This window comes from Bubalus bubalis, chromosome 15 (genome assembly GCF_019923935.1).
Source record: "Bubalus bubalis isolate 160015118507 breed Murrah chromosome 15, NDDB_SH_1, whole genome shotgun sequence".
Lineage (NCBI taxonomy): Eukaryota > Metazoa > Chordata > Mammalia > Artiodactyla > Bovidae > Bubalus > Bubalus bubalis.
Genome location: NC_059171.1, coordinates 81,008,521 through 81,036,479, shown reverse-complemented (window position 1 = coordinate 81,036,479; position 27,959 = coordinate 81,008,521). Strand labels below are relative to the sequence as shown.

The 27,959-nt window shown below is 69.6% G+C and overlaps 1 protein-coding gene across 1 annotated transcript; it reads left to right on the top strand.

The window, feature by feature from the left end:
- Positions 1-378: 378 nt before the first annotated feature.
- EPPK1 (epiplakin 1) lies at positions 379-27,334 on the top strand. The gene is given in 7 exon segments (XM_045162763.1): positions 379-512; positions 4,291-14,653; positions 14,655-16,289; positions 16,855-22,144; positions 22,187-22,236; positions 22,301-23,755; positions 23,757-27,334. Coding segments are annotated over 6 exon segments (22,146 nt in total). The 5' UTR covers positions 379-512; positions 4,291-4,324; the 3' UTR covers positions 27,144-27,334.
- Positions 27,335-27,959: the final 625 nt, after the last annotated feature.

The window sequence follows — 27,959 nt, the reverse complement described above, 5'->3', positions numbered from 1 at the left end:
CCCAGGGCGGGGCGCGGGACCTGGCGCGCAGGAGGACGCGAACCGGAGGGCGCTGGCCGCATGGCCTGCCGCTGGCAACGAAGTTGAGTTTGTGAAGCGAAACCGCCCGCACGGCCGGCGGGGCCGCATTTCCCTTGCAAACGCCATTCAAAGGCCGTCCGGGCGGCGCACCCTGCTCGCTGCTGCCGCCGCGTTTCTTCTCCGTGACTCCAGGGGAGGGGTCGAAAGGGGCTGCGCGGCAGCCGCCCCCTCCCCACCGAGGGCGCCCTCAGGCTGCGGCGGGTGGGAGCGCCCGTGGGGCGTCGGCCAGCCCCGCGCGGGACTCCAGGCCCGGGTCACGCCCTAAGGGCGCCCCCTCCCGAGGGCAGCCCCGCGTGCCCCCAGCCGTCCCCAGACCAGGGCGGGGCAGCCGGGGGCGGGGCCTGCGTGGGTTTAAAGCGGGAGGCACCCGGCTCGGGCACCGCGGCGAGCTGAGGGACTGCGAGCGGAACGCTGCGGCGCCGTCCGGGCAGGTGGGCCCACACTCACACGCCTTGGGGGGCTCTCGCCCCGGCTTGTAGGGGCTGGGGTGGGGGCGCGATGCGCCTGGAGGTGGCCAGGAGGTCAGGATCCGGGAGAGCGGAGCGCTGAGGCCCGGCTCCCTCCCAACTAGCCCTGGTGGGCGCGGGGCGGGGAGCTGGGCGGGGTGGGGGGTGGTAGGATCCCGCCGGTCGGACCCCCGCTCCCCGCCCCTGCGCTCGGGGCGCAGGTGGGAAGGCTGAGGTTCCCGGCATGGGTGTGGGACACTTGGCCCGCCGGGCAGGGGTCTCGCCTGTCCCGCGATTTCCGGGCCAGACTGGTGCGCGCCTGGGTGGGGCCCTGCAGGTCCGGTTCCTCCTGCCCGGCCCCTGCCTTACAGGGCGGGGGGGGGCGTTTGCCGCTGGAGCCAGTCAGTCCGAGGGCCCCGGGTGCTCTGCAGTCGGGTGGACAAACTGACAGGGTGGACGGGCTTCTGGCCTGGTGCTGGGTGAGGGAAGCCAGCACTTACCCTTGGAGGGAGCTCCCTGCCATTGGGGAGAGTGGGCACAGGGACCCCTGCGTGGGGCCAGCCCCAGGCCCTCGGGAGGCGGGGGTGGGGGGTGTGCCTTGCCTCCCTGCCAGGCTTCGTCTGGCCACTGATTTCTGCTCCCTGCACCCAGTGCAGATGGGCGGGCTCTGCTGCCTGTGCAGGCCAAAGGCCAAGGTCACTGCCTCCCTGTGCCAGCCCAGGGCACCTGGCCATTTGGTTCTCTTATCAGGTTCTGGAGAAGGAAAAGGCAACCCACTCCAGTATTCTTGCCTGGAGAATCCCATGGACAGAGGAGCCTGGTGGGCTACAGTCCACGGGGTCGCAAAAGAGTCAGACATGACTGAGCAACTAAACCTTCCCAGGTTCAGGAGGACAGCCGGCGAGCCTGTCTGCGACCCCAGCCCAGACTGGTGTGCTGCCCTGGGGGGCGGGCACCGCCCTCAGGGATGTGGCCCCACCCTCCTCAGGAATTGTCCTCTCACTTCTTGTCCCCTGGGGCCCCCTGAAAGGGGCCTGCCCAGGAAGCCCCAGAAGGGGTCCTTCTCTCAGATTCCTGCTCCAGTGCTGGGACTCTATCAACCCCTCCCCCAGCTGCAAGACCACCCATGACTTCTGCCACCACTTCTCTGGTGGCCACCGCCCCAGGACACCTGAGACTGGTCTGCCCGAGGCCCCTGACACCCCTCACTCACCCAGATCTGTCTCTCTTGAGCTCCGGACCCCTCTGTCCAGCTGCTTCCCCGAGGTCCCCACTTCAGACTCCAGGCCCCCACTCCCAGGCCACTCCTCACGTCCTGCCTGATCAGGGACCCGGGGGCTCGAACCAGCCCCAAGGTCACTGATGGCCAAGCAGGCCTCGGCCCAGCTGCAGTTACCCAGCTGCCTGACTGGCCCCGTGGCCAGGCGCCGTACTTCTCGTCCTGGGAAGCCGTGTAGGAGATGGAGGACCCATCCTGAGGCTGATCCCTGAGCCTGTCATGCTGCCGCTGTGGGTTGGGCCAGGGGCATGGGGCACACGGTCTTCTCTCGCTGACCCACTCCTGCTCCCCTTGCCCACCCTCACCCTTGTCCACCCTCACCCTTGTCCCTGAGTCTCCCTCTCTGGCCACGGCCTTTGCTGCCAGATGGGCCATGAGGAGCCCCCTGCAGCACTGGGGCCCAGCACTGCCTCACAGCCCCTCCTCCCGTGGCGAGGTCCACTCCCCTGCTGTGGGGGGGGTCCCCCTTCTTGCACATCGCTGGTTCCTGGACCTCTGTGGCACCCCGCCTGTGAGCTGGGGCGGCTCGGAGCCTTCAGAGCCCCTCACCACAGAGCCCCCTCAGCTGGCCCTGCCCGTGGAGACCCGGGGCTCTCCCAGTCACTCGAAGCCCTTAATAACCTTTCCCAAAGCCTGGATCTTAACCGCCCTCCTCTGCCTGCACCGGATGCCTTTGTCCCGTCTTCTCGAAGGCCTAATACTGCGCCCCGAGCACCCGCCCTCCGTGGCCTGCTCGCCTCGGGAGAGCTGGACCGCGGCGGTGCTTCTTGGACACTAGCCAGTGGCAGCGGCCGAGGGAGCAAGGATCCAGGCCAGGCCTCCGTGTCTGCCTGGGCCCGGCACAAACTCAGACTCAGGGCAGCAGACCAGCTGCTGCGCCACTGGGGGCTGGGCCCAGCATCTAGGCAGGGAAGGAGGGGACAGGATTTTGCCCTGGGGTTGGCCCAGCTGTGGGGCACGAGGGGCTGAGCAGAGCTTAGGGTGCAAGCTCTGCAGGGCTGGGGCGGGGGAGCTGCTCCTAGGCAGTGGCGCTGGGGTTGTAGGTTGGGCCAGGGTCCTTGTGAGTCCACTGGGCACAGTGTTCAGGAGGTGCTGGACGGGCTGGGCTCCAGCTATGGTTAGGGTGAATGGGGAAGTGTCACCAGGGAGGAGGGGCCCCACGCCTGGTGACCCAGAGGTCGGGTAGGTCCAATCTGAAATGCATCTGTCTGATGTGGTGGCTGGAGCCAAGGTCACCTGAGCGAGTTCACCTGCAGAGTGGGCCAGGGTGTGAGGGGCTCTGGGCAGCTGGTCAGGAGGTGAGGATGGGTGTAACCAGGCCCAGGACTGAGGGTGTGGTTCTTTGGAACGTAGGTGTGGACTGGCCCCCGGGCGGCTGGGCGGCTTCAAACCACAGATTACTCTCCCACAGTCAGGGTGCCAGGGTCTGGGATTCGCGCGTCAGCGCTTGCTGTTTCTGGGGCCTGAAGCTGCGTGGTCCATCTGCCTCCCTCACGGGGCATCCTCCCCACATCTGTCTCCTGTGAGGACACTGTCGTGTTGGGATAAGGCCTCCCTGCACCAGTGTAACTGCGCCCTAACCTATAACGCCATCACATCTGCAAAGATCCTGTTTCCAAATAAGGTCATAGTTGCGGGTGCTGGGGGTTAGGTCTTGGTTAGGTCTTGGACGTGCCTGCTGGGGAGAGGTAACCCGCCAGGGGGTGGAGGAGGGAGGTGTGTGGTTGTGGTGGGGCAGAAGGGTCGGCACCGGTCACTGCCGCTCTGGGGGCCGGGCCCACAGCTGTCGGCCGAGGGGGATGGCTGTGGGGGTGCAGGGCACCAAGCAGCGGACCAGGGACCAACAGGGCAGGGAGACCCGAGCCTGGCCCCACCCATGGCACCAGCACCCCGGCGTGAGCTCTGGGTCCTCCTGGGCTGCCGAGGCAAGGCATGGGCACAGAGCGGCCGTGGGCCAGGGGACGCTGGCAGGCTGAGGCGGGAGACCCGGGCAGATCAGAGGATGGGGATCTGGCTGGGAAGCCCAGTGGGGAGCCAGGAGGGAGCAGAGGCCTGAGCAGCAGGGGGTCGAGGTGGGGAGGCTGTGGAGGGGTTGCCAGGCAGGGAGGAGGTAAGAGCACAGGCAGTGGAGCCTGCTTAAGGGGCGGGGGCGGGCCCTGGAGGAGACGGGAGGAGTCTGGAGGCCGAGGAGGCAGGGAGGCCAAGCCACTGTACTGGGACCCCCGGGGGAGCAGGATGAGAGTGCGGCCAGAGGGTGGCCTGTAGGACAAGGCGGAGCCTGCGACACCCCCAGGCTACGCTGGGGTCCTAGTGCTCCCGTAGCCCCTCCTGGGACCCCAGGGCGAGAGGAAGGGGTGAAACTGGAGGCTGCCCTTCCTCCCTCAGGAGGGCTGGTGGCACCGGAGGTAGGTCTAGGGTGCGGGGTGGACCTCCCACCTGCCTGGGCCATCCCAGGGCCCCTAATGGAGGCTTTCCACTCTGCAGGGAGCAGAAGTGGGTCCTCGCTGAGTTCTGCACGATGAACGGCCACGCCTCTCCTCTCGATCTCCTAGTCACCGGTGGCACCGGGCCGACTGCTGTCTCCAAGACCGTGAAGGCCGCGCTGGGAGCTGGCGCCCTGTCTGCACCCCAGGCCAGGAGCATCGCCGGGGTGTGGGTGGAGGCCTCAGGCCAGGCCCAGGGTCTCTATGCTGCCATGAAGCAGGGTCTCCTGCCCTCTGGGCTTGGGCTGGCTCTGCTGGAGGCCCAGGCAGCCACAGGGGGCCTGGTGGACCCCACGCAGGGCCAGCTGCTCCCTGTGTCTGAGGCCCTGCAGCAGGGCCTAGTGGGCCTGGAGCTCAAGGAGAAGCTGCTGGCTGCTGAGCGTGCAGCCACTGGGTACCCTGATCCCTATGGGGGCGAGAAGCTGGCCCTCTTCCAGGCCATTGGGAAGGAGGTGGTAGACAGGGCGCTGGGGTGGAACTGGCTAGAGGCCCAGCTGGCCACTGGGGGCCTGGTGGACCCCATCCGCAGGGTGCGTGTGGCCCCTGAGCTGGCCTGCCAGCAGGGCCTCCTGGACCAGGAGACGTGGCATGGGCTGTCGGAACTGGGGCCCGGCTCAACCGGCCTGGGCTTCCTGGACCCTAACACACTGGAGCAGCTGCCCTACAGGGAGTTGCTGGGCAGGTGTGTGCAGGCGCCCGGCACGGGGCTGGCCCTGCTGCCCCTCAGGATCACGTTCCATACCCTGGGTGGGGCTGTGAGCTTGGCCGAGCTGCTGGAGGTGGGGGTCTTGGACGAGGAGACGGCCCGAGGCCTGCGGGAGGGCCGGCTGGCGGTGCCAGATGTGGGTGCACGTGCCGAGGTGCGGCGTTACCTGCAGGGCACCGGCAGTGTGGCTGGGGTCGTCCTGCTGCCCGCAGGGCACAAGAAGAGCTTCTTCCAGGCCGCGGCCGAGCATCTGCTTCCCACAGGTGCCATGCTTCTGCTCCTGGAGGCTCAGGCTGCCACCTGCACGCTGGTGGACCCAGCCACTGGCCGGCAGCTGCAGGTGGACGAGGCGGTTCGGGCAGGCCTGGTTGGCCCGGAGCTCCACAGGCAGCTCCAGATGGCAGAGCAGGCAGTGACGGGCTACCACGACCCGTTCAGCGGCACCCGCGTTCCCCTCTTCCAGGCCATGAAGAAGGAGTTGGTGGACCAGCCTCTGGCACTCAGGCTCCTGGATGCCCAGCTGGCCACAGGCGGGCTAGTGTGTCCTGCCCGCCGGCTCCGGCTGCCCGTAGAGGCTGCCCTGAGCCTCGGCTGCCTGGACAAAGAGACTCAGGAGCACCTCTCGAGGGCTGCCAGCTTCTTGGATCCCGGCACGCATGAGAGCCTCAGCTACGGGCAGCTGCTGTCCCGCTGCATCACTGACCTGGAGACGGGGCTGGCGTTCCTGCCCATCTCAGTGGAGAGCCCTGGGGAGGAGCCCCGGGGGCCCCCGTTCATCGAGCACAGCACCCGGCAGGTCTTGAGTGCTGCCACGGCCACTGTCTCTGCGGGCAGGTTCCAGGGCCGGCCTGTGTCGCTCTGGGAGCTGCTCTTCTCTGAGGCAGTCCCCATGGAGCAGAGGGTGATGCTGACCCAGCAGCACAGGGATGGGGCCCTCTCAGTGGAGGAGCTGGCGGCTGTGCTGAGGGCCACCCACGAGCAGGCTGCAGCCACCGCCAGAACCACCTTTGCTGGGCTCAGGGTCCCTGTGACTCCAGGAGAGCTGCTGAGAGCAGAGATCATCGGCCAGGATGTTTATGAACAGCTAGAACGTGGCCAGACCACGGCCAAGGACGTGGCCAGCCTGGACTCGGTGCAGAGGTACTTGCAAGGCACTGGCTGCATCGCTGGCTTGCTGCTGCCTGGGTCCCAGGAGCCCCTCAGCATCCACGAGGCTTACAGGAAGGGGCTGCTCAGGCCGGGCACGGCGCTCATCCTCCTGGAGGCGCAGGCAGCCACTGGCTTCATCATTGATCCCAAAGAGAACAGGAGATACTCAGTGGAGGAGGCACTGAGGGCTGGCATCATCGGGCCCGAGGTGTTTGCCAAGCTGCTGTCAGCTGAGCGCGCGGTCACCGGCTACACCGACCCCTACACCGGGGAGCAGATCTCCCTCTTCCAGGCCATGAAGAAGGACCTCATCGTGCGTGAGCACGGCATCCGCCTGCTGGAGGCCCAGATCGCCACGGGTGGCATCATTGACCCCGTGCACAGCCACCGCGTGCCCGTGGACGTGGCCTACCAGCGCGGCTACTTCGACGAGGCGCTGAACCTGATCCTGGCCGACCCCAGTGACGACACCAAGGGCTTCTTCGACCCCAACACGCATGAGAACCTCACGTATATGCAGCTGCTGGAGCGCTGCATGCGCGACCCCAACACGGGGCTCTATCTGCTGCCACTTACAAGTGCGCGGACCCTGCTGGTAGATGAGGCCACCCGGCAGGCCTTCCGGAGCCTGCTGCTGTCGGTGCAGCACGGGCGGTTCCGGGGACAGAGAGTGTCTGCGTGGGAGTTGGTCAACTCGGAGTATGTCAGCGAGGCACGCCGGCGGTGGCTGCTACAGAGCTTCCGGCGGCACCAGGTGTCCCTGGAAGAGGTCTCAAAACTGCTGGAGAGGGAGGTGGAAAGCCGGGCAGACGTCATCCTCCCCATGCTGCGGGGCCGGGTGACTGCCTGCCAGCTCCGGGAGGCTGGCGTCGTCGACCAGGAGGTCCTGGGCTGCGTGCTGGCGGGAACGCTCAGTGCTGAGGCCCTGTTCCGCATGGAGAGCGTCCGCAGGTTCCTGTGCGGCTCGGGCGCCGTGGGTGGCGTGCTCCTGCAGCCCTCCACCCGGCGGCTCAGCCTCTACGAGGCCATGAAGCACAAGCTGCTGGGGCCAGGAGTGGCCCTGGCCCTGCTGGAGGCCCAGGCAGCCACGGGGACCATGACCGACCCCCACAGTCTGGAGACCGTGTCCTTGGATGAGGCTGTGTGCAGGGGGCTTGTGGGGCCAGAGCTCTACAGCAGGCTGACCTGGGCTGAGCGCGCTGTCAAGGGCTTCCCAGACCCCTTCTCTGGAAAGCTGCTGTCCCTGTTCCAGGCCATGAAGAAGGGCCTTGTCCCTGTGGAGCAGGCCACCCGCCTCCTGGAGGCTCAGGTGGCCACGGGCGGGGTCATCGACCCCACTGGGCATCACCACCTCCCCATGCTCGTGGCCTTGCAGCGTGGCTACATCGACCAGGAGATGGTGTTGGCCTTGTCTGACTCAAAGACCTTCCCCACGCCTGACGGTCAGGGACACACCAGCTATGCCCAGCTTCTGGAGCAGTGTGTAAAAGACGAGGCCTCTGGCCTTCACTTCTTGCCCCTGCCAGAAAGCGCCCCTGTCGTCCCCACAGATGAGCAGGTGCAGGAGACCCTGAAGGCCACGCAGGGGGCTGAGGATGGCACGTCTCTCTGGGAGCTGCTGGAGTCCTGCCACTTCACTGAGGAGCAGCGGAGGGGCTTCCTGGAGGACTTCAGGGAGGGGAGGACCACGACACAGCAGCTGCAGGCGGCCGTGCGGAGGCAGGTGCAGGAGGCGGAGCTCCTGGCGAGGGCCTGCGTCATGCTGCCCGGCCCCCGCGGTGGGGTGCCCGCCGTCTGGCTGCTGGACGCTGGAGTCATCACCCGGGAGACCCTGGAGGCGCTGGCACGGGGCATGCAATCACCTGCCGAGGTTGCTGAGCAGCCAACGGTGCGGGCCTGCCTGTGGGGCACGGGCTGTGTGGCCGGGGTGCTGCTGCAGCCCTCAGGGGCCAAAGTGAGCGTCGCCCAGGCCATGAGGGATGGCCTCCTGCCTGCTGGCCTGGGGCAGAGACTACTGGAGGCCCAGGTGGCGTCTGGCTCTCTTGTGGATCCTTTGACCAACCAGAAACTGTCGGTGGAGGAGGCAGTCAAGGCTGGGCTGGTGGCTGGGGCTCTGAGTGAGCGGCTCCAGCTGGTTGAGAAGGCAGTGGCTGGGTACACGGACCCCTGCTCGGGAGGCTCCCTCTCACTGTGGCAGGCAGTGGAAAAGGGGCTCGTGCCTTGGAGTGAGGGCCTCCCGCTCCTGCAGGCGCAGTTGGCCACAGGGGGTGCGGTGGACCCCGTCCACAGGGTGCACCTGCCCCAGGCGGCAGCCTGCAGGCTCGGCCTCCTGGACGAGCAGACAAGCAGGATGCTAACCTCAATGGATGAGGACAGCAAATTCTTCTTCGACCCTGGCACACGGGACAAGGTGACCTACGGACAGCTCAAGGAGCGCTGTGTCCTGGATGCCGACACTGGCTTGTGGCTGCTGCCACTCTCCCAGGACATGGTGCTAGAGGTGGATGACCACACAGCAGTGGCCCTGAGGGCCATGAAGGTGCCAGTTGGGGCAGGGAGGTTCAGAGGGCTCAGCATCTCACTCTGGGACCTGCTGCATTCAGAGTATGTAGGGCTCCACAAGCGGCGGGAGCTGGCAGCACTCTGCCAGTCTGGAAGGGCCACGGCCCTGCGGCAGGTGGTCACTGCGGTCACCACCCTGGTTGAGGCCTCAGAAAGGCAGCCCTCACAGGCCACCTTCAGGGGACTCCGGAAGCAGCTGTCAGCCAACGACCTGTTCAGGTCCCAGCTGATCGACAGGAAGACGCTGGATGAGCTGAGTCAAGGGAAGAAGACCGTGCAGGAGGTGGCGGAGATGGACCACGTGCGGCGGTACTTGGAAGGCGGCAGCTTCATCGCTGGGGTTCTCATCCAGGACACCAAGGAGAAGATGAGCATCTCAGAAGCTCTGAGAAGAAACGTCCTGCGGCCGGGCACAGCCCTGGTGCTGCTGGAGGCACAGGCGGCCACGGGCTTCCTCATTGACCCTGTGGAGAACCGGAAGCTGACTGTGCAGGAGGCATTTGCGGCAGGGATGTTTGGCAGGGAAACCTACCAGAAGCTGCTGTCGGCTGAGCGCGCGGTCACCGGCTACACCGACCCCTACACCGGGGAACAGATCTCCCTCTTCCAGGCCATGAAGAAGGACCTCATCGTGCGCGAGCACGGCATCCGCCTGCTGGAGGCCCAGATCGCCACGGGCGGCATCATCGACCCCGTGCACAGCCACCGCGTGCCCGTGGACGTGGCCTACCAGCGCGGCTACTTTGACGAGGAGATGAACCGCGTGCTGGAGGACCCCAGCGACGACACCAAGGGCTTCTTCGACCCCAACACGCACGAGAACCTCACTTACCTGCAGCTGCTGGAGCGCTGCGTGGAGGACCCCGAGACAGGGCTCTACATGCTGCAAGTCGTAAAGAAAGGAGAAACCTACGTGTACATCGATGAAGCCACAAAGCAAGCCCTGCGGTCAAAAACTACCAAAATGCACGTGGGCATGTTTGCCCAGCAGGTGGTCTCCTTCTGGGACCTGCTGTCCTCGCCATACTTCACAGAGGAAAGGAAGAAGGAGCTTGTCCAGGGGTACAAAGCCAGGGATGTCAGCTTACAGCAGCTGCTGAAGGTCATCACCACAACGGTCGAAGAAACAGAACAGCAAAACAAGGGCATCAGGCTGGCAGCCATTGGAGGAGAGGTGACAGCTGCAGAGCTGTTCAACTCAGGAATCATTGATAAGAAGACACTGGATGCGCTACACGAGGGAACCGGGGGACAGGACCTCCGCCGCCTGCCACACGTAAAGGTCTATTTGGAAGGCAGTGGCTGCATTGCAGGGCTAACCACGCCCTCCACCCGTGAGGTGCTGAGCTTCTATGAGGCCAGCAGGAAAGGGCTCATCCCCATGGGATTTGCAGCCCAGCTACTGGAGGCTCAGGCGGCCACAGGGTTCCTGCTGGACCCCCACAGCCACCAGAGGCTCTCCGTGGATGAGGCTGTGGCCGCTGGCCTGGTGGGTGAAGAACTGCAGGAGAGACTCCTAAATGCTGAGAAGGCCGCCAGGGGATACACAGACCCAGACACAGGACTCACCATGTCCTTGTTCCAGGCAATGCAGAGGAAGCTGGTGAAACGGGAGTTGGCACTCAGACTGCTCGAGGTGCAGATGGCCACGGGGGGCATCGTGGACCCGCAGCACCACCACCGGCTTCCACTGGATGCTGCCTACAGACGCGGCTGTCTGGACCAGGACACGTACCCGCTGGTGGCAGAGCAGAAGTGCATGAATAAACGGTTTGTGGATCCCAACACTCAGGAGAAGGTGACTTACCAGGAACTGCAGGAGAGGAGCCGCCGAGATGAGAAGACGGGCTGGGCTCTGTTCCCAGTGCTCGAGCATGAACAGGAATCACAGTTCATCGATGAGGACACCAGACGAGCGCTTGAGGCTGAGCGGGTAGACGTCAGAGTGGGGCGGTTTAAAGGCCAGAGGCCATCAGTCTGGGAATTGCTGAACTCTGAATACGTGACAGAGAACAAAAAACTAGAGTTAGTACAAAAATACAAGAGAGACACAGCACATGCATTAGAAAAGGTGGTAAAAGTGATCTTTGAGATAATCAGTGAGAAGGAAAAGAACAATAAACAGCTATGGTTCAGAGGAATCAGGAAACAGATCACAGCCTCTGAACTGATGACTTCATCCATCATCACCAAGGAGACGCTACAGGCCCTGGAGTCTGGGCAGGCCTCTGTAGACGCCATCACAAAGACCGAGGCAGTGAGGCGCTACCTGGAGGGCACCGGCTGCATCGCGGGCGTGCTGGTCCCCGCCAAGGACGAGCCCGGGCGCCAGGAGAAGATGAGCATCTACCAGGCCATGTGGAAGGGCGTCCTGCGGCCGGGCACGGCCCTGGTGCTGCTGGAGGCGCAGGCGGCCACGGGCTTCGTCATCGACCCCGTGCGCAACCAGAAGCTGTCCGTGGAGGAGGCGGTGGCCGCGGGCGTGGTGGGCGGCGAGCTCCAGGAGAAGCTGCTGTCGGCCGAGCGCGCGGTCACCGGCTACACCGACCCCTACACCGGGCAGCAGATCTCCCTCTTCCAGGCCATGAAGAAGGACCTCATCGTGCGCGAGCACGGCATCCGCCTGCTGGAGGCCCAGATCGCCACGGGCGGCGTCATCGACCCCGTGCACAGCCACCGCGTGCCCGTGGACGTGGCCTACCAGCGCGGCTACTTCGACGAGGAGATGAACCGCGTGCTGGAGGACCCCAGCGACGACACCAAGGGCTTCTTCGACCCCAACACCCACGAGAACCTCACGTACGTGCAGCTGCTGCGGCGCTGCGTGCGCGACCCCGACACGGGGCTCTACATGCTGCAGCTGGCCGGCCGGGGCTCCGCCCTCCACCAGCTGGGCGAGGAGCTGCGCGCCGCCCTGCGCGACACCCGCGTGACGCTGGGCGCCGGCCTCCCGCGGGGCCAGCGCGTCTCCGTGTGGGAGCTCCTCTTCTACCGCGAGGTGTCCGAGAGTCAGCGGCAGGACCTGCTGCGCCGGTACCGGGCGGGCTCGCTGACCGCGCAGGAGGTGGGCGCCGCCCTCGTCTCGCTGCTGGCCGAGGCCGAGGCCGAGGCCGCGCGCCCCGGCGCCCCGGACCCTCGGGGGGCGCTGCGTGCCGCCACCATGGAGGTCCGGGTGGGCCGCCTGCGGGGGCCCGCGGTGCCCGTGTGGGACGTGCTGGCCTCCGGCTACGTGAGCGCCGCCACGCGGGAGCAGCTGCTGGCCGAGTTCGGGGCGGGGACGCTGGGCTTGCCCGCCCTGACCCGCAGGCTGACCACCATCATCGAGGAGGCTGAGGCGGCCCCCTCCCAAGGGGGCGGAGCCTCCGGGCAGCGGGAGCCCGGGCCCCAGGGGCCGGGCGAGGGGGCCGACGCGGGACCCTCCTCCGGCCAGGACGCCGAGGATGCCGCGGACGCCGCCAGGGCCCTGCAGGAGCAGGCCCTGCGCGCCGCCACCATGGAGGTGCGCGTCGGGCGGTTCCAGGGCCGGCGCGTCTCCGTGTGGGAGGTCCTCTTCTCCTCCTACCTGAGCCAGGCCCGCCGGGACGAGCTGCTGGCCCAGCACGCGGCCGGCGCCCTGGCCCTGCCCGCCCTGGTCGCCGTCCTCACCCAGCTCATCGAGGAGACGGAGGAGCGGCTGAGCAAGGTGTCCTTCCGGGGCCTGAGGCGCCAGGTGTCGGCCTCCGAGCTGCACACGTCCGGGATCCTGGGCCCCGAGACCCTGCGGGACCTGGCCCAGGGCACCAAGACCCTGCAGGAGGTGACGGAGATGGACTCGGTGAAGCGCTACCTGGAGGGCACCGGCTGCATCGCGGGCGTGCTGGTCCCCGCCAAGGACGAGCCCGGGCGCCAGGAGAAGATGAGCATCTACCAGGCCATGTGGAAGGGCGTCCTGCGGCCGGGCACGGCCCTGGTGCTGCTGGAGGCGCAGGCGGCCACGGGCTTCGTCATCGACCCCGTGCGCAACCAGAAGCTGTCCGTGGAGGAGGCGGTGGCCGCGGGCGTGGTGGGCGGCGAGCTCCAGGAGAAGCTGCTGTCGGCCGAGCGCGCGGTCACCGGCTACACCGACCCCTACACCGGGCAGCAGATCTCCCTCTTCCAGGCCATGAAGAAGGACCTCATCGTGCGCGAGCACGGCATCCGCCTGCTGGAGGCCCAGATCGCCACGGGCGGCGTCATCGACCCCGTGCACAGCCACCGCGTGCCCGTGGACGTGGCCTACCAGCGCGGCTACTTCGACGAGGAGATGAACCGCGTGCTGGAGGACCCCAGCGACGACACCAAGGGCTTCTTCGACCCCAACACCCACGAGAACCTCACGTACGTGCAGCTGCTGCGGCGCTGCGTGCGCGACCCCGACACGGGGCTCTACATGCTGCAGCTGGCCGGCCGGGGCTCCGCCCTCCACCAGCTGGGCGAGGAGCTGCGCGCCGCCCTGCGCGACACCCGCGTGACGCTGGGCGCCGGCCTCCCGCGGGGCCAGCGCGTCTCCGTGTGGGAGCTCCTCTTCTACCGCGAGGTGTCCGAGAGTCAGCGGCAGGACCTGCTGCGCCGGTACCGGGCGGGCTCGCTGACCGCGCAGGAGGTGGGCGCCGCCCTCGTCTCGCTGCTGGCCGAGGCCGAGGCCGAGGCCGCGCGCCCCGGCGCCCCGGACCCTCGGGGGGCGCTGCGTGCCGCCACCATGGAGGTCCGGGTGGGCCGCCTGCGGGGGCCCGCGGTGCCCGTGTGGGACGTGCTGGCCTCCGGCTACGTGAGCGCCGCCACGCGGGAGCAGCTGCTGGCCGAGTTCGGGGCGGGGACGCTGGGCTTGCCCGCCCTGACCCGCAGGCTGACCACCATCATCGAGGAGGCTGAGGCGGCCCCCTCCCAAGGGGGCGGAGCCTCCGGGCAGCGGGAGCCCGGGCCCCAGGGGCCGGGCGAGGGGGCCGACGCGGGACCCTCCTCCGGCCAGGACGCCGAGGATGCCGCGGACGCCGCCAGGGCCCTGCAGGAGCAGGCCCTGCGCGCCGCCACCATGGAGGTGCGCGTCGGGCGGTTCCAGGGCCGGCGCGTCTCCGTGTGGGAGGTCCTCTTCTCCTCCTACCTGAGCCAGGCCCGCCGGGACGAGCTGCTGGCCCAGCACGCGGCCGGCGCCCTGGCCCTGCCCGCCCTGGTCGCCGTCCTCACCCAGCTCATCGAGGAGACGGAGGAGCGGCTGAGCAAGGTGTCCTTCCGGGGCCTGAGGCGCCAGGTGTCGGCCTCCGAGCTGCACACGTCCGGGATCCTGGGCCCCGAGACCCTGCGGGACCTGGCCCAGGGCACCAAGACCCTGCAGGAGGTGACGGAGATGGACTCGGTGAAGCGCTACCTGGAGGGCACCAGCTGCATCGCGGGCGTGCTGGTCCCCGCCAAGGACGAGCCCGGGCGCCAGGAGAAGATGAGCATCTACCAGGCCATGTGGAAGGGCGTCCTGCGGCCGGGCACGGCCCTGGTGCTGCTGGAGGCGCAGGCGGCCACGGGCTTCGTCATCGACCCCGTGCGCAACCAGAAGCTGTCCGTGGAGGAGGCGGTGGCCGCGGGCGTGGTGGGCGGCGAGCTCCAGGAGAAGCTGCTGTCGGCCGAGCGCGCGGTCACCGGCTACACCGACCCCTACACCGGGCAGCAGATCTCCCTCTTCCAGGCCATGAAGAAGGACCTCATCGTGCGCGAGCACGGCATCCGCCTGCTGGAGGCCCAGATCGCCACGGGCGGCGTCATCGACCCCGTGCACAGCCACCGCGTGCCCGTGGACGTGGCCTACCAGCGCGGCTACTTCGACGAGGAGATGAACCGCGTGCTGGAGGACCCCAGCGACGACACCAAGGGCTTCTTCGACCCCAACACCCACGAGAACCTCACGTACGTGCAGCTGCTGCGGCGCTGCGTGCGCGACCCCCGACACGGGGCTCTACATGCTGCAGCTGGCCGGCCGGGGCTCCGCCCTCCACCAGCTGGGCGAGGAGCTGCGCGCCGCCCTGCGCGACACCCGCGTGACGCTGGGCGCCGGCCTCCCGCGGGGCCAGCGCGTCTCCGTGTGGGAGCTCCTCTTCTACCGCGAGGTGTCCGAGAGTCAGCGGCAGGACCTGCTGCGCCGGTACCGGGCGGGCTCGCTGACCGCGCAGGAGGTGGGCGCCGCCCTCGTCTCGCTGCTGGCCGAGGCCGAGGCCGAGGCCGCGCGCCCCGGCGCCCCGGACCCTCGGGGGGCGCTGCGTGCCGCCACCATGGAGGTCCGGGTGGGCCGCCTGCGGGGGCCCGCGGTGCCCGTGTGGGACGTGCTGGCCTCCGGCTACGTGAGCGCCGCCACGCGGGAGCAGCTGCTGGCCGAGTTCGGGGCGGGGACGCTGGGCTTGCCCGCCCTGACCCGCAGGCTGACCACCATCATCGAGGAGGCTGAGGCGGCCCCCTCCCAAGGGGGCGGAGCCTCCGGGCAGCGGGAGCCCGGGCCCCAGGGGCCGGGCGAGGGGGCCGACGCGGGACCCTCCTCCGGCCAGGACGCCGAGGATGCCGCGGACGCCGCCAGGGCCCTGCAGGAGCAGGCCCTGCGCGCCGCCACCATGGAGGTGCGCGTCGGGCGGTTCCAGGGCCGGCGCGTCTCCGTGTGGGAGGTCCTCTTCTCCTCCTACCTGAGCCAGGCCCGCCGGGACGAGCTGCTGGCCCAGCACGCGGCCGGCGCCCTGGCCCTGCCCGCCCTGGTCGCCGTCCTCACCCAGCTCATCGAGGAGACGGAGGAGCGGCTGAGCAAGGTGTCCTTCCGGGGCCTGAGGCGCCAGGTGTCGGCCTCCGAGCTGCACACGTCCGGGATCCTGGGCCCCGAGACCCTGCGGGACCTGGCCCAGGGCACCAAGACCCTGCAGGAGGTGACGGAGATGGACTCGGTGAAGCGCTACCTGGAGGGCACCAGCTGCATCGCGGGCGTGCTGGTCCCCGCCAAGGACGAGCCCGGGCGCCAGGAGAAGATGAGCATCTACCAGGCCATGTGGAAGGGCGTCCTGCGGCCGGGCACGGCCCTGGTGCTGCTGGAGGCGCAGGCGGCCACGGGCTTCGTCATCGACCCCGTGCGCAACCAGAAGCTGTCCGTGGAGGAGGCGGTGGCCGCGGGCGTGGTGGGCGGCGAGCTCCAGGAGAAGCTGCTGTCGGCCGAGCGCGCGGTCACCGGCTACACCGACCCCTACACCGGGCAGCAGATCTCCCTCTTCCAGGCCATGAAGAAGGACCTCATCGTGCGCGAGCACGGCATCCGCCTGCTGGAGGCCCAGATCGCCACGGGCGGCGTCATCGACCCCGTGCACAGCCACCGCGTGCCCGTGGACGTGGCCTACCAGCGCGGCTACTTCGACGAGGAGATGAACCGCGTGCTGGAGGACCCCAGCGACGACACCAAGGGCTTCTTCGACCCCAACACCCACGAGAACCTCACGTACGTGCAGCTGCTGCGGCGCTGCGTGCGCGACCCCGACACGGGGCTCTACATGCTGCAGCTGGCCGGCCGGGGCTCCGCCCTCCACCAGCTGGGCGAGGAGCTGCGCGCCGCCCTGCGCGACACCCGCGTGACGCTGGGCGCCGGCCTCCCGCGGGGCCAGCGCGTCTCCGTGTGGGAGCTCCTCTTCTACCGCGAGGTGTCCGAGAGTCAGCGGCAGGACCTGCTGCGCCGGTACCCGGGCGGGCTCGCTGACCGCGCAGGAGGTGGGCGCCGCCCTCGTCTCGCTGCTGGCCGAGGCCGAGGCCGAGGCCGCGCGCCCCGGCGCCCCGGACCCTCGGGGGGCGCTGCGTGCCGCCACCATGGAGGTCCGGGTGGGCCGCCTGCGGGGGCCCGCGGTGCCCGTGTGGGACGTGCTGGCCTCCGGCTACGTGAGCGCCGCCACGCGGGAGCAGCTGCTGGCCGAGTTCGGGGCGGGGACGCTGGGCTTGCCCGCCCTGACCCGCAGGCTGACCACCATCATCGAGGAGGCTGAGGCGGCCCCCTCCCAAGGGGGCGGAGCCTCCGGGCAGCGGGAGCCCGGGCCCCAGGGGCCGGGCGAGGGGGCCGACGCGGGACCCTCCTCCGGCCAGGACGCCGAGGATGCCGCGGACGCCGCCAGGGCCCTGCAGGAGCAGGCCCTGCGCGCCGCCACCATGGAGGTGCGCGTCGGGCGGTTCCAGGGCCGGCGCGTCTCCGTGTGGGAGGTCCTCTTCTCCTCCTACCTGAGCCAGGCCCGCCGGGACGAGCTGCTGGCCCAGCACGCGGCCGGCGCCCTGGCCCTGCCCGCCCTGGTCGCCGTCCTCACCCAGCTCATCGAGGAGACGGAGGAGCGGCTGAGCAAGGTGTCCTTCCGGGGCCTGAGGCGCCAGGTGTCGGCCTCCGAGCTGCACACGTCCGGGATCCTGGGCCCCGAGACCCTGCGGGACCTGGCCCAGGGCACCAAGACCCTGCAGGAGGTGACGGAGATGGACTCGGTGAAGCGCTACCTGGAGGGCACCAGCTGCATCGCGGGCGTGCTGGTCCCCGCCAAGGACGAGCCCGGGCGCCAGGAGAAGATGAGCATCTACCAGGCCATGTGGAAGGGCGTCCTGCGGCCGGGCACGGCCCTGGTGCTGCTGGAGGCGCAGGCGGCCACGGGCTTCGTCATCGACCCCGTGCGCAACCAGAAGCTGTCCGTGGAGGAGGCGGTGGCCGCGGGCGTGGTGGGCGGCGAGCTCCAGGAGAAGCTGCTGTCGGCCGAGCGCGCGGTCACCGGCTACACCGACCCCTACACCGGGCAGCAGATCTCCCTCTTCCAGGCCATGAAGAAGGACCTCATCGTGCGCGAGCACGGCATCCGCCTGCTGGAGGCCCAGATCGCCACGGGCGGCGTCATCGACCCCGTGCACAGCCACCGCGTGCCCGTGGACGTGGCCTACCAGCGCGGCTACTTCGACGAGGAGATGAACCGCGTGCTGGAGGACCCCAGCGACGACACCAAGGGCTTCTTCGACCCCAACACCCACGAGAACCTCACGTACGTGCAGCTGCTGCGGCGCTGCGTGCGCGACCCCGACACGGGGCTCTACATGCTGCAGCTGGCCGGCCGGGGCTCCGCCCTCCACCAGCTGGGCGAGGAGCTGCGCGCCGCCCTGCGCGACACCCGCGTGACGCTGGGCGCCGGCCTCCCGCGGGGCCAGCGCGTCTCCGTGTGGGAGCTCCTCTTCTACCGCGAGGTGTCCGAGAGTCAGCGGCAGGACCTGCTGCGCCGGTACCGGGCGGGCTCGCTGACCGCGCAGGAGGTGGGCGCCGCCCTCGTCTCGCTGCTGGCCGAGGCCGAGGCCGAGGCCGCGCGCCCCGGCGCCCCGGACCCTCGGGGGGCGCTGCGTGCCGCCACCATGGAGGTCCGGGTGGGCCGCCTGCGGGGGCCCGCGGTGCCCGTGTGGGACGTGCTGGCCTCCGGCTACGTGAGCGCCGCCACGCGGGAGCAGCTGCTGGCCGAGTTCGGGGCGGGGACGCTGGGCTTGCCCGCCCTGACCCGCAGGCTGACCACCATCATCGAGGAGGCTGAGGCGGCCCCCTCCCAAGGGGGCGGAGCCTCCGGGCAGCGGGAGCCCGGGCCCCAGGGGCCGGGCGAGGGGGCCGACGCGGGACCCTCCTCCGGCCAGGACGCCGAGGATGCCGCGGACGCCGCCAGGGCCCTGCAGGAGCAGGCCCTGCGCGCCGCCACCATGGAGGTGCGCGTCGGGCGGTTCCAGGGCCGGCGCGTCTCCGTGTGGGAGGTCCTCTTCTCCTCCTACCTGAGCCAGGCCCGCCGGGACGAGCTGCTGGCCCAGCACGCGGCCGGCGCCCTGGCCCTGCCCGCCCTGGTCGCCGTCCTCACCCAGCTCATCGAGGAGACGGAGGAGCGGCTGAGCAAGGTGTCCTTCCGGGGCCTGAGGCGCCAGGTGTCGGCCTCCGAGCTGCACACGTCCGGGATCCTGGGCCCCGAGACCCTGCGGGACCTGGCCCAGGGCACCAAGACCCTGCAGGAGGTGACGGAGATGGACTCGGTGAAGCGCTACCTGGAGGGCACCAGCTGCATCGCGGGCGTGCTGGTCCCCGCCAAGGACGAGCCCGGGCGCCAGGAGAAGATGAGCATCTACCAGGCCATGTGGAAGGGCGTCCTGCGGCCGGGCACGGCCCTGGTGCTGCTGGAGGCGCAGGCGGCCACGGGCTTCGTCATCGACCCCGTGCGCAACCAGAAGCTGTCCGTGGAGGAGGCGGTGGCCGCGGGCGTGGTGGGCGGCGAGCTCCAGGAGAAGCTGCTGTCGGCCGAGCGCGCGGTCACCGGCTACACCGACCCCTACACCGGGCAGCAGATCTCCCTCTTCCAGGCCATGAAGAAGGACCTCATCGTGCGCGAGCACGGCATCCGCCTGCTGGAGGCCCAGATCGCCACGGGCGGCGTCATCGACCCCGTGCACAGCCACCGCGTGCCCGTGGACGTGGCCTACCAGCGCGGCTACTTCGACGAGGAGATGAACCGCGTGCTGGAGGACCCCAGCGACGACACCAAGGGCTTCTTCGACCCCAACACCCACGAGAACCTCACGTACGTGCAGCTGCTGCGGCGCTGCGTGCGCGACCCCGACACGGGGCTCTACATGCTGCAGCTGGCCGGCCGGGGCTCCGCCCTCCACCAGCTGGGCGAGGAGCTGCGCGCCGCCCTGCGCGACACCCGCGTGACGCTGGGCGCCGGCCTCCCGCGGGGCCAGCGCGTCTCCGTGTGGGAGCTCCTCTTCTACCGCGAGGTGTCCGAGAGTCAGCGGCAGGACCTGCTGCGCCGGTACCGGGCGGGCTCGCTGACCGCGCAGGAGGTGGGCGCCGCCCTCGTCTCGCTGCTGGCCGAGGCCGAGGCCGAGGCCGCGCGCCCCGGCGCCCCGGACCCTCGGGGGGCGCTGCGTGCCGCCACCATGGAGGTCCGGGTGGGCCGCCTGCGGGGGCCCGCGGTGCCCGTGTGGGACGTGCTGGCCTCCGGCTACGTGAGCGCCGCCACGCGGGAGCAGCTGCTGGCCGAGTTCGGGGCGGGGACGCTGGGCTTGCCCGCCCTGACCCGCAGGCTGACCACCATCATCGAGGAGGCTGAGGCGGCCCCCTCCCAAGGGGGCGGAGCCTCCGGGCAGCGGGAGCCCGGGCCCCAGGGGCCGGGCGAGGGGGCCGACGCGGGACCCTCCTCCGGCCAGGACGCCGAGGATGCCGCGGACGCCGCCAGGGCCCTGCAGGAGCAGGCCCTGCGCGCCGCCACCATGGAGGTGCGCGTCGGGCGGTTCCAGGGCCGGCGCGTCTCCGTGTGGGAGGTCCTCTTCTCCTCCTACCTGAGCCAGGCCCGCCGGGACGAGCTGCTGGCCCAGCACGCGGCCGGCGCCCTGGCCCTGCCCGCCCTGGTCGCCGTCCTCACCCAGCTCATCGAGGAGACGGAGGAGCGGCTGAGCAAGGTGTCCTTCCGGGGCCTGAGGCGCCAGGTGTCGGCCTCCGAGCTGCACACGTCCGGGATCCTGGGCCCCGAGACCCTGCGGGACCTGGCCCAGGGCACCAAGACCCTGCAGGAGGTGACGGAGATGGACTCGGTGAAGCGCTACCTGGAGGGCACCAGCTGCATCGCGGGCGTGCTGGTCCCCGCCAAGGACGAGCCCGGGCGCCAGGAGAAGATGAGCATCTACCAGGCCATGTGGAAGGGCGTCCTGCGGCCGGGCACGGCCCTGGTGCTGCTGGAGGCGCAGGCGGCCACGGGCTTCGTCATCGACCCCGTGCGCAACCAGAAGCTGTCCGTGGAGGAGGCGGTGGCCGCGGGCGTGGTGGGCGGCGAGCTCCAGGAGAAGCTGCTGTCGGCCGAGCGCGCGGTCACCGGCTACACCGACCCCTACACCGGGCAGCAGATCTCCCTCTTCCAGGCCATGAAGAAGGACCTCATCGTGCGCGAGCACGGCATCCGCCTGCTGGAGGCCCAGATCGCCACGGGCGGCGTCATCGACCCCGTGCACAGCCACCGCGTGCCCGTGGACGTGGCCTACCAGCGCGGCTACTTCGACGAGGAGATGAACCGCGTGCTGGAGGACCCCAGCGACGACACCAAGGGCTTCTTCGACCCCAACACCCACGAGAACCTCACGTACGTGCAGCTGCTGCGGCGCTGCGTGCGCGACCCCGACACGGGGCTCTACATGCTGCAGCTGGCCGGCCGGGGCTCCGCCCTCCACCAGCTGGGCGAGGAGCTGCGCGCCGCCCTGCGCGACACCCGCGTGACGCTGGGCGCCGGCCTCCCGCGGGGCCAGCGCGTCTCCGTGTGGGAGCTCCTCTTCTACCGCGAGGTGTCCGAGAGTCAGCGGCAGGACCTGCTGCGCCGGTACCGGGCGGGCTCGCTGACCGCGCAGGAGGTGGGCGCCGCCCTCGTCTCGCTGCTGGCCGAGGCCGAGGCCGAGGCCGCGCGCCCCGGCGCCCCGGACCCTCGGGGGGCGCTGCGTGCCGCCACCATGGAGGTCCGGGTGGGCCGCCTGCGGGGGCCCGCGGTGCCCGTGTGGGACGTGCTGGCCTCCGGCTACGTGAGCGCCGCCACGCGGGAGCAGCTGCTGGCCGAGTTCGGGGCGGGGACGCTGGGCTTGCCCGCCCTGACCCGCAGGCTGACCACCATCATCGAGGAGGCTGAGGCGGCCCCCTCCCAAGGGGGCGGAGCCTCCGGGCAGCGGGAGCCCGGGCCCCAGGGGCCGGGCGAGGGGGCCGACGCGGGACCCTCCTCCGGCCAGGACGCCGAGGATGCCGCGGACGCCGCCAGGGCCCTGCAGGAGCAGGCCCTGCGCGCCGCCACCATGGAGGTGCGCGTCGGGCGGTTCCAGGGCCGGCGCGTCTCCGTGTGGGAGGTCCTCTTCTCCTCCTACCTGAGCCAGGCCCGCCGGGACGAGCTGCTGGCCCAGCACGCGGCCGGCGCCCTGGCCCTGCCCGCCCTGGTCGCCGTCCTCACCCAGCTCATCGAGGAGACGGAGGAGCGGCTGAGCAAGGTGTCCTTCCGGGGCCTGAGGCGCCAGGTGTCGGCCTCCGAGCTGCACACGTCCGGGATCCTGGGCCCCGAGACCCTGCGGGACCTGGCCCAGGGCACCAAGACCCTGCAGGAGGTGACGGAGATGGACTCGGTGAAGCGCTACCTGGAGGGCACCAGCTGCATCGCGGGCGTGCTGGTCCCCGCCAAGGACGAGCCCGGGCGCCAGGAGAAGATGAGCATCTACCAGGCCATGTGGAAGGGCGTCCTGCGGCCGGGCACGGCCCTGGTGCTGCTGGAGGCGCAGGCGGCCACGGGCTTCGTCATCGACCCCGTGCGCAACCAGAAGCTGTCCGTGGAGGAGGGCGTGGCCGCGGGCGTGGTGGGCGGCGAGCTCCAGGAGAAGCTGCTGTCGGCCGAGCGCGCGGTCACCGGCTAAACCGACCCTACACCGGCAGCAGATCTCCCTCTTCCAGGCATGAAGAAGGACCTCATCATGCGCGAGCACGGCATCCGCCTGCTGGAGGCCAGATCGCCACGGGCGGCGTCATCGACCCCGTGCACAGCCACCCGCCCGTGCCCGCCTACAGCGCGGCTACTTCGACGAGGAGATGAACCGCGTGCTGGAGGACCCCAGCGACGACACCAAGGGCTTCTTCGACCCCAACACCCACGAGAACCTCACGTACGTGCAGCTGCTGCGGCGCTGCGTGCGCGACCCCGACACGGGGCTCTACATGCTGCAGCTGGCCGGCCGGGGCTCCGCCCTCCACCAGCTGGGCGAGGAGCTGCGCGCCGCCCTGCGCGACACCCGCGTGACGCTGGGCGCCGGCCTCCCGCGGGGCCAGCGCGTCTCCGTGTGGGAGCTCCTCTTCTACCGCGAGGTGTCCGAGAGTCAGCGGCAGGACCTGCTGCGCCGGTACCGGGCGGGCTCGCTGACCGCGCAGGAGGTGGGCGCCGCCCTCGTCTCGCTGCTGGCCGAGGCCGAGGCCGAGGCCGCGCGCCCCGGCGCCCCGGACCCTCGGGGGGCGCTGCGTGCCGCCACCATGGAGGTCCGGGTGGGCCGCCTGCGGGGGCCCGCGGTGCCCGTGTGGGACGTGCTGGCCTCCGGCTACGTGAGCGCCGCCACGCGGGAGCAGCTGCTGGCCGAGTTCGGGGCGGGGACGCTGGGCTTGCCCGCCCTGACCCGCAGGCTGACCACCATCATCGAGGAGGCTGAGGCGGCCCCCTCCCAAGGGGGCGGAGCCTCCGGGCAGCGGGAGCCCGGGCCCCAGGGGCCGGGCGAGGGGGCCGACGCGGGACCCTCCTCCGGCCAGGACGCCGAGGATGCCGCGGACGCCGCCAGGGCCCTGCAGGAGCAGGCCCTGCGCGCCGCCACCATGGAGGTGCGCGTCGGGCGGTTCCAGGGCCGGCGCGTCTCCGTGTGGGAGGTCCTCTTCTCCTCCTACCTGAGCCAGGCCCGCCGGGACGAGCTGCTGGCCCAGCACGCGGCCGGCGCCCTGGCCCTGCCCGCCCTGGTCGCCGTCCTCACCCAGCTCATCGAGGAGACGGAGGAGCGGCTGAGCAAGGTGTCCTTCCGGGGCCTGAGGCGCCAGGTGTCGGCCTCCGAGCTGCACACGTCCGGGATCCTGGGCCCCGAGACCCTGCGGGACCTGGCCCAGGGCACCAAGACCCTGCAGGAGGTGACGGAGATGGACTCGGTGAAGCGCTACCTGGAGGGCACCAGCTGCATCGCGGGCGTGCTGGTCCCCGCCAAGGACGAGCCCGGGCGCCAGGAGAAGATGAGCATCTACCAGGCCATGTGGAAGGGCGTCCTGCGGCCGGGCACGGCCCTGGTGCTGCTGGAGGCGCAGGCGGCCACGGGCTTCGTCATCGACCCCGTGCGCAACCAGAAGCTGTCCGTGGAGGAGGCGGTGGCCGCGGGCGTGGTGGGCGGCGAGCTCCAGGAGAAGCTGCTGTCGGCCGAGCGCGCGGTCACCGGCTACACCGACCCCTACACCGGGCAGCAGATCTCCCTCTTCCAGGCCATGAAGAAGGACCTCATCAGTGCGCGAGCACGGCATCCGCCTGCTGGAGGCCCAGATCGCCACGGGCGGCGTCATCGACCCCGTGCACAGCCACCGCGTGCCCGTGGACGTGGCCTACCAGCGCGGCTACTTCGACGAGGAGATGAACCGCGTGCTGGAGGACCCCAGCGACGACACCAAGGGCTTCTTCGACCCCAACACCCACGAGAACCTCACGTACGTGCAGCTGCTGCGGCGCTGCGTGCGCGACCCCGACACGGGGCTCTACATGCTGCAGCTGGCCGGCCGGGGCTCCGCCCTCCACCAGCTGGGCGAGGAGCTGCGCGCCGCCCTGCGCGACACCCGCGTGACGCTGGGCGCCGGCCTCCCGCGGGGCCAGCGCGTCTCCGTGTGGGAGCTCCTCTTCTACCGCGAGGTGTCCGAGAGTCAGCGGCAGGACCTGCTGCGCCGGTACCGGGCGGGCTCGCTGACCGCGCAGGAGGTGGGCGCCGCCCTCGTCTCGCTGCTGGCCGAGGCCGAGGCCGAGGCCGCGCGCCCCGGCGCCCCGGACCCTCGGGGGGCGCTGCGTGCCGCCACCATGGAGGTCCGGGTGGGCCGCCTGCGGGGGCCCGCGGTGCCCGTGTGGGACGTGCTGGCCTCCGGCTACGTGAGCGCCGCCACGCGGGAGCAGCTGCTGGCCGAGTTCGGGGCGGGGACGCTGGGCTTGCCCGCCCTGACCCGCAGGCTGACCACCATCATCGAGGAGGCTGAGGCGGCCCCCTCCCAAGGGGGCGGAGCCTCCGGGCAGCGGGAGCCCGGGCCCCAGGGGCCGGGCGAGGGGGCCGACGCGGGACCCTCCTCCGGCCAGGACGCCGAGGATGCCGCGGACGCCGCCAGGGCCCTGCAGGAGCAGGCCCTGCGCGCCGCCACCATGGAGGTGCGCGTCGGGCGGTTCCAGGGCCGGCGCGTCTCCGTGTGGGAGGTCCTCTTCTCCTCCTACCTGAGCCAGGCCCGCCGGGACGAGCTGCTGGCCCAGCACGCGGCCGGCGCCCTGGCCCTGCCCGCCCTGGTCGCCGTCCTCACCCAGCTCATCGAGGAGACGGAGGAGCGGCTGAGCAAGGTGTCCTTCCGGGGCCTGAGGCGCCAGGTGTCGGCCTCCGAGCTGCACACGTCCGGGATCCTGGGCCCCGAGACCCTGCGGGACCTGGCCCAGGGCACCAAGACCCTGCAGGAGGTGACGGAGATGGACTCGGTGAAGCGCTACCTGGAGGGCACCAGCTGCATCGCGGGCGTGCTGGTCCCCGCCAAGGACGAGCCCGGGCGCCAGGAGAAGATGAGCATCTACCAGGCCATGTGGAAGGGCGTCCTGCGGCCGGGCACGGCCCTGGTGCTGCTGGAGGCGCAGGCGGCCACGGGCTTCGTCATCGACCCCGTGCGCAACCAGAAGCTGTCCGTGGAGGAGGCGGTGGCCGCGGGCGTGGTGGGCGGCGAGCTCCAGGAGAAGCTGCTGTCGGCCGAGCGCGCGGTCACCGGCTACACCGACCCCTACACCGGGCAGCAGATCTCCCTCTTCCAGGCCATGAAGAAGGACCTCATCGTGCGCGAGCACGGCATCCGCCTGCTGGAGGCCCAGATCGCCACGGGCGGCGTCATCGACCCCGTGCACAGCCACCGCGTGCCCGTGGACGTGGCCTACCAGCGCGGCTACTTCGACGAGGAGATGAACCGCGTGCTGGAGGACCCCAGCGACGACACCAAGGGCTTCTTCGACCCCAACACCCACGAGAACCTCACGTACGTGCAGCTGCTGCGGCGCTGCGTGCGCGACCCCGACACGGGGCTCTACATGCTGCAGCTGGCCGGCCGGGGCTCCGCCCTCCACCAGCTGGGCGAGGAGCTGCGCGCCGCCCTGCGCGACACCCGCGTGACGCTGGGCGCCGGCCTCCCGCGGGGCCAGCGCGTCTCCGTGTGGGAGCTCCTCTTCTACCGCGAGGTGTCCGAGAGTCAGCGGCAGGACCTGCTGCGCCGGTACCGGGCGGGCTCGCTGACCGCGCAGGAGGTGGGCGCCGCCCTCGTCTCGCTGCTGGCCGAGGCCGAGGCCGAGGCCGCGCGCCCCGGCGCCCCGGACCCTCGGGGGGCGCTGCGTGCCGCCACCATGGAGGTCCGGGTGGGCCGCCTGCGGGGGCCCGCGGTGCCCGTGTGGGACGTGCTGGCCTCCGGCTACGTGAGCGCCGCCACGCGGGAGCAGCTGCTGGCCGAGTTCGGGGCGGGGACGCTGGGCTTGCCCGCCCTGACCCGCAGGCTGACCACCATCATCGAGGAGGCTGAGGCGGCCCCCTCCCAAGGGGGCGGAGCCTCCGGGCAGCGGGAGCCCGGGCCCCAGGGGCCGGGCGAGGGGGCCGACGCGGGACCCTCCTCCGGCCAGGACGCCGAGGATGCCGCGGACGCCGCCAGGGCCCTGCAGGAGCAGGCCCTGCGCGCCGCCACCATGGAGGTGCGCGTCGGGCGGTTCCAGGGCCGGCGCGTCTCCGTGTGGGAGGTCCTCTTCTCCTCCTACCTGAGCCAGGCCCGCCGGGACGAGCTGCTGGCCCAGCACGCGGCCGGCGCCCTGGCCCTGCCCGCCCTGGTCGCCGTCCTCACCCAGCTCATCGAGGAGACGGAGGAGCGGCTGAGCAAGGTGTCCTTCCGGGGCCTGAGGCGCCAGGTGTCGGCCTCCGAGCTGCACACGTCCGGGATCCTGGGCCCCGAGACCCTGCGGGACCTGGCCCAGGGCACCAAGACCCTGCAGGAGGTGACGGAGATGGACTCGGTGAAGCGCTACCTGGAGGGCACCAGCTGCATCGCGGGCGTGCTGGTCCCCGCCAAGGACGAGCCCGGGCGCCAGGAGAAGATGAGCATCTACCAGGCCATGTGGAAGGGCGTCCTGCGGCCGGGCACGGCCCTGGTGCTGCTGGAGGCGCAGGCGGCCACGGGCTTCGTCATCGACCCCGTGCGCAACCAGAAGCTGTCCGTGGAGGAGGCGGTGGCCGCGGGCGTGGTGGGCGGCGAGCTCCAGGAGAAGCTGCTGTCGGCCGAGCGCGCGGTCACCGGCTACACCGACCCCTACACCGGGCAGCAGATCTCCCTCTTCCAGGCCATGAAGAAGGACCTCATCGTGCGCGAGCACGGCATCCGCCTGCTGGAGGCCCAGATCGCCACGGGCGGCGTCATCGACCCCGTGCACAGCCACCGCGTGCCCGTGGACGTGGCCTACCAGCGCGGCTACTTCGACGAGGAGATGAACCGCGTGCTGGAGGACCCCAGCGACGACACCAAGGGCTTCTTTGACCCCAACACCCACGAGAACCTCACGTACGTGCAGCTGCTCCAGAGGGCTACTCTTGACCCTGAAACGGGCCTCTTATTTCTTTCTCTCAGTGGAAAATGATCATTCATCGTCCTGAGAAATTTTTTTCTTCTTTTAATAATTGATTCCATTTTGTTTTTTAATTTTTGTCGTGATATCTCTGTTCATTATATTTTACTTTCGTGTTAATTACCTTCCTGTCTTTCACCTAGTTTTGATTGTAATCGCTTATATTTGTCTATTTCCATTAAAGTCATGACCTTCATCGTCTATTTTTTCAGTTCAGTTTTGAATTTACGGATCTTTGAAATTTCTCCTATGAAATCTGTATAGAATCTAGCTTATTTCGAATCAAGGGTTCTCTCCTTTGTACCTGCATTTATCATAGTAGAGGGGGATTCCCTGGTGGCTAATATGGTAAAAGCGTCTACCTGTAATATGGGAGACCCAGGTCAATCCCCAGATGGGGAAGATCCCGTAAAGAAGGAAATGGCAACCCACTCTGATACTCTTACCTGGAAAATCTCATGGTTGGAGAAGCCTGGTAGTCTATAGTCCACGAGGTTGCAAAGAGCTGACACGACTGAGCGACTTCACTTTCACTTTTTACCACAGTAGAGGCTATGCATGATTCGTTAAAATACCATTGCATCTAAATGGCTTCTTCATGTTGATTTTTTTTTTCTGGTTTGACTAAACCATTTTCTGTCAATTTCTTGCTTTAGTGAATGCTCGTGGCTCTCAGTTTGCTGTCCTCCTGCCCTCGTTTTCCATGGTAGTGCTGTGTTTTGCAGAGGCTGGGCTCATTCTGTCACTTGATGCCACTGTCCCTGTTAGCCTGACCCCCTGTACGTTCTCCTCATCAGATTTGTTTGGTGGTGTGGCCTTTACAGTGAT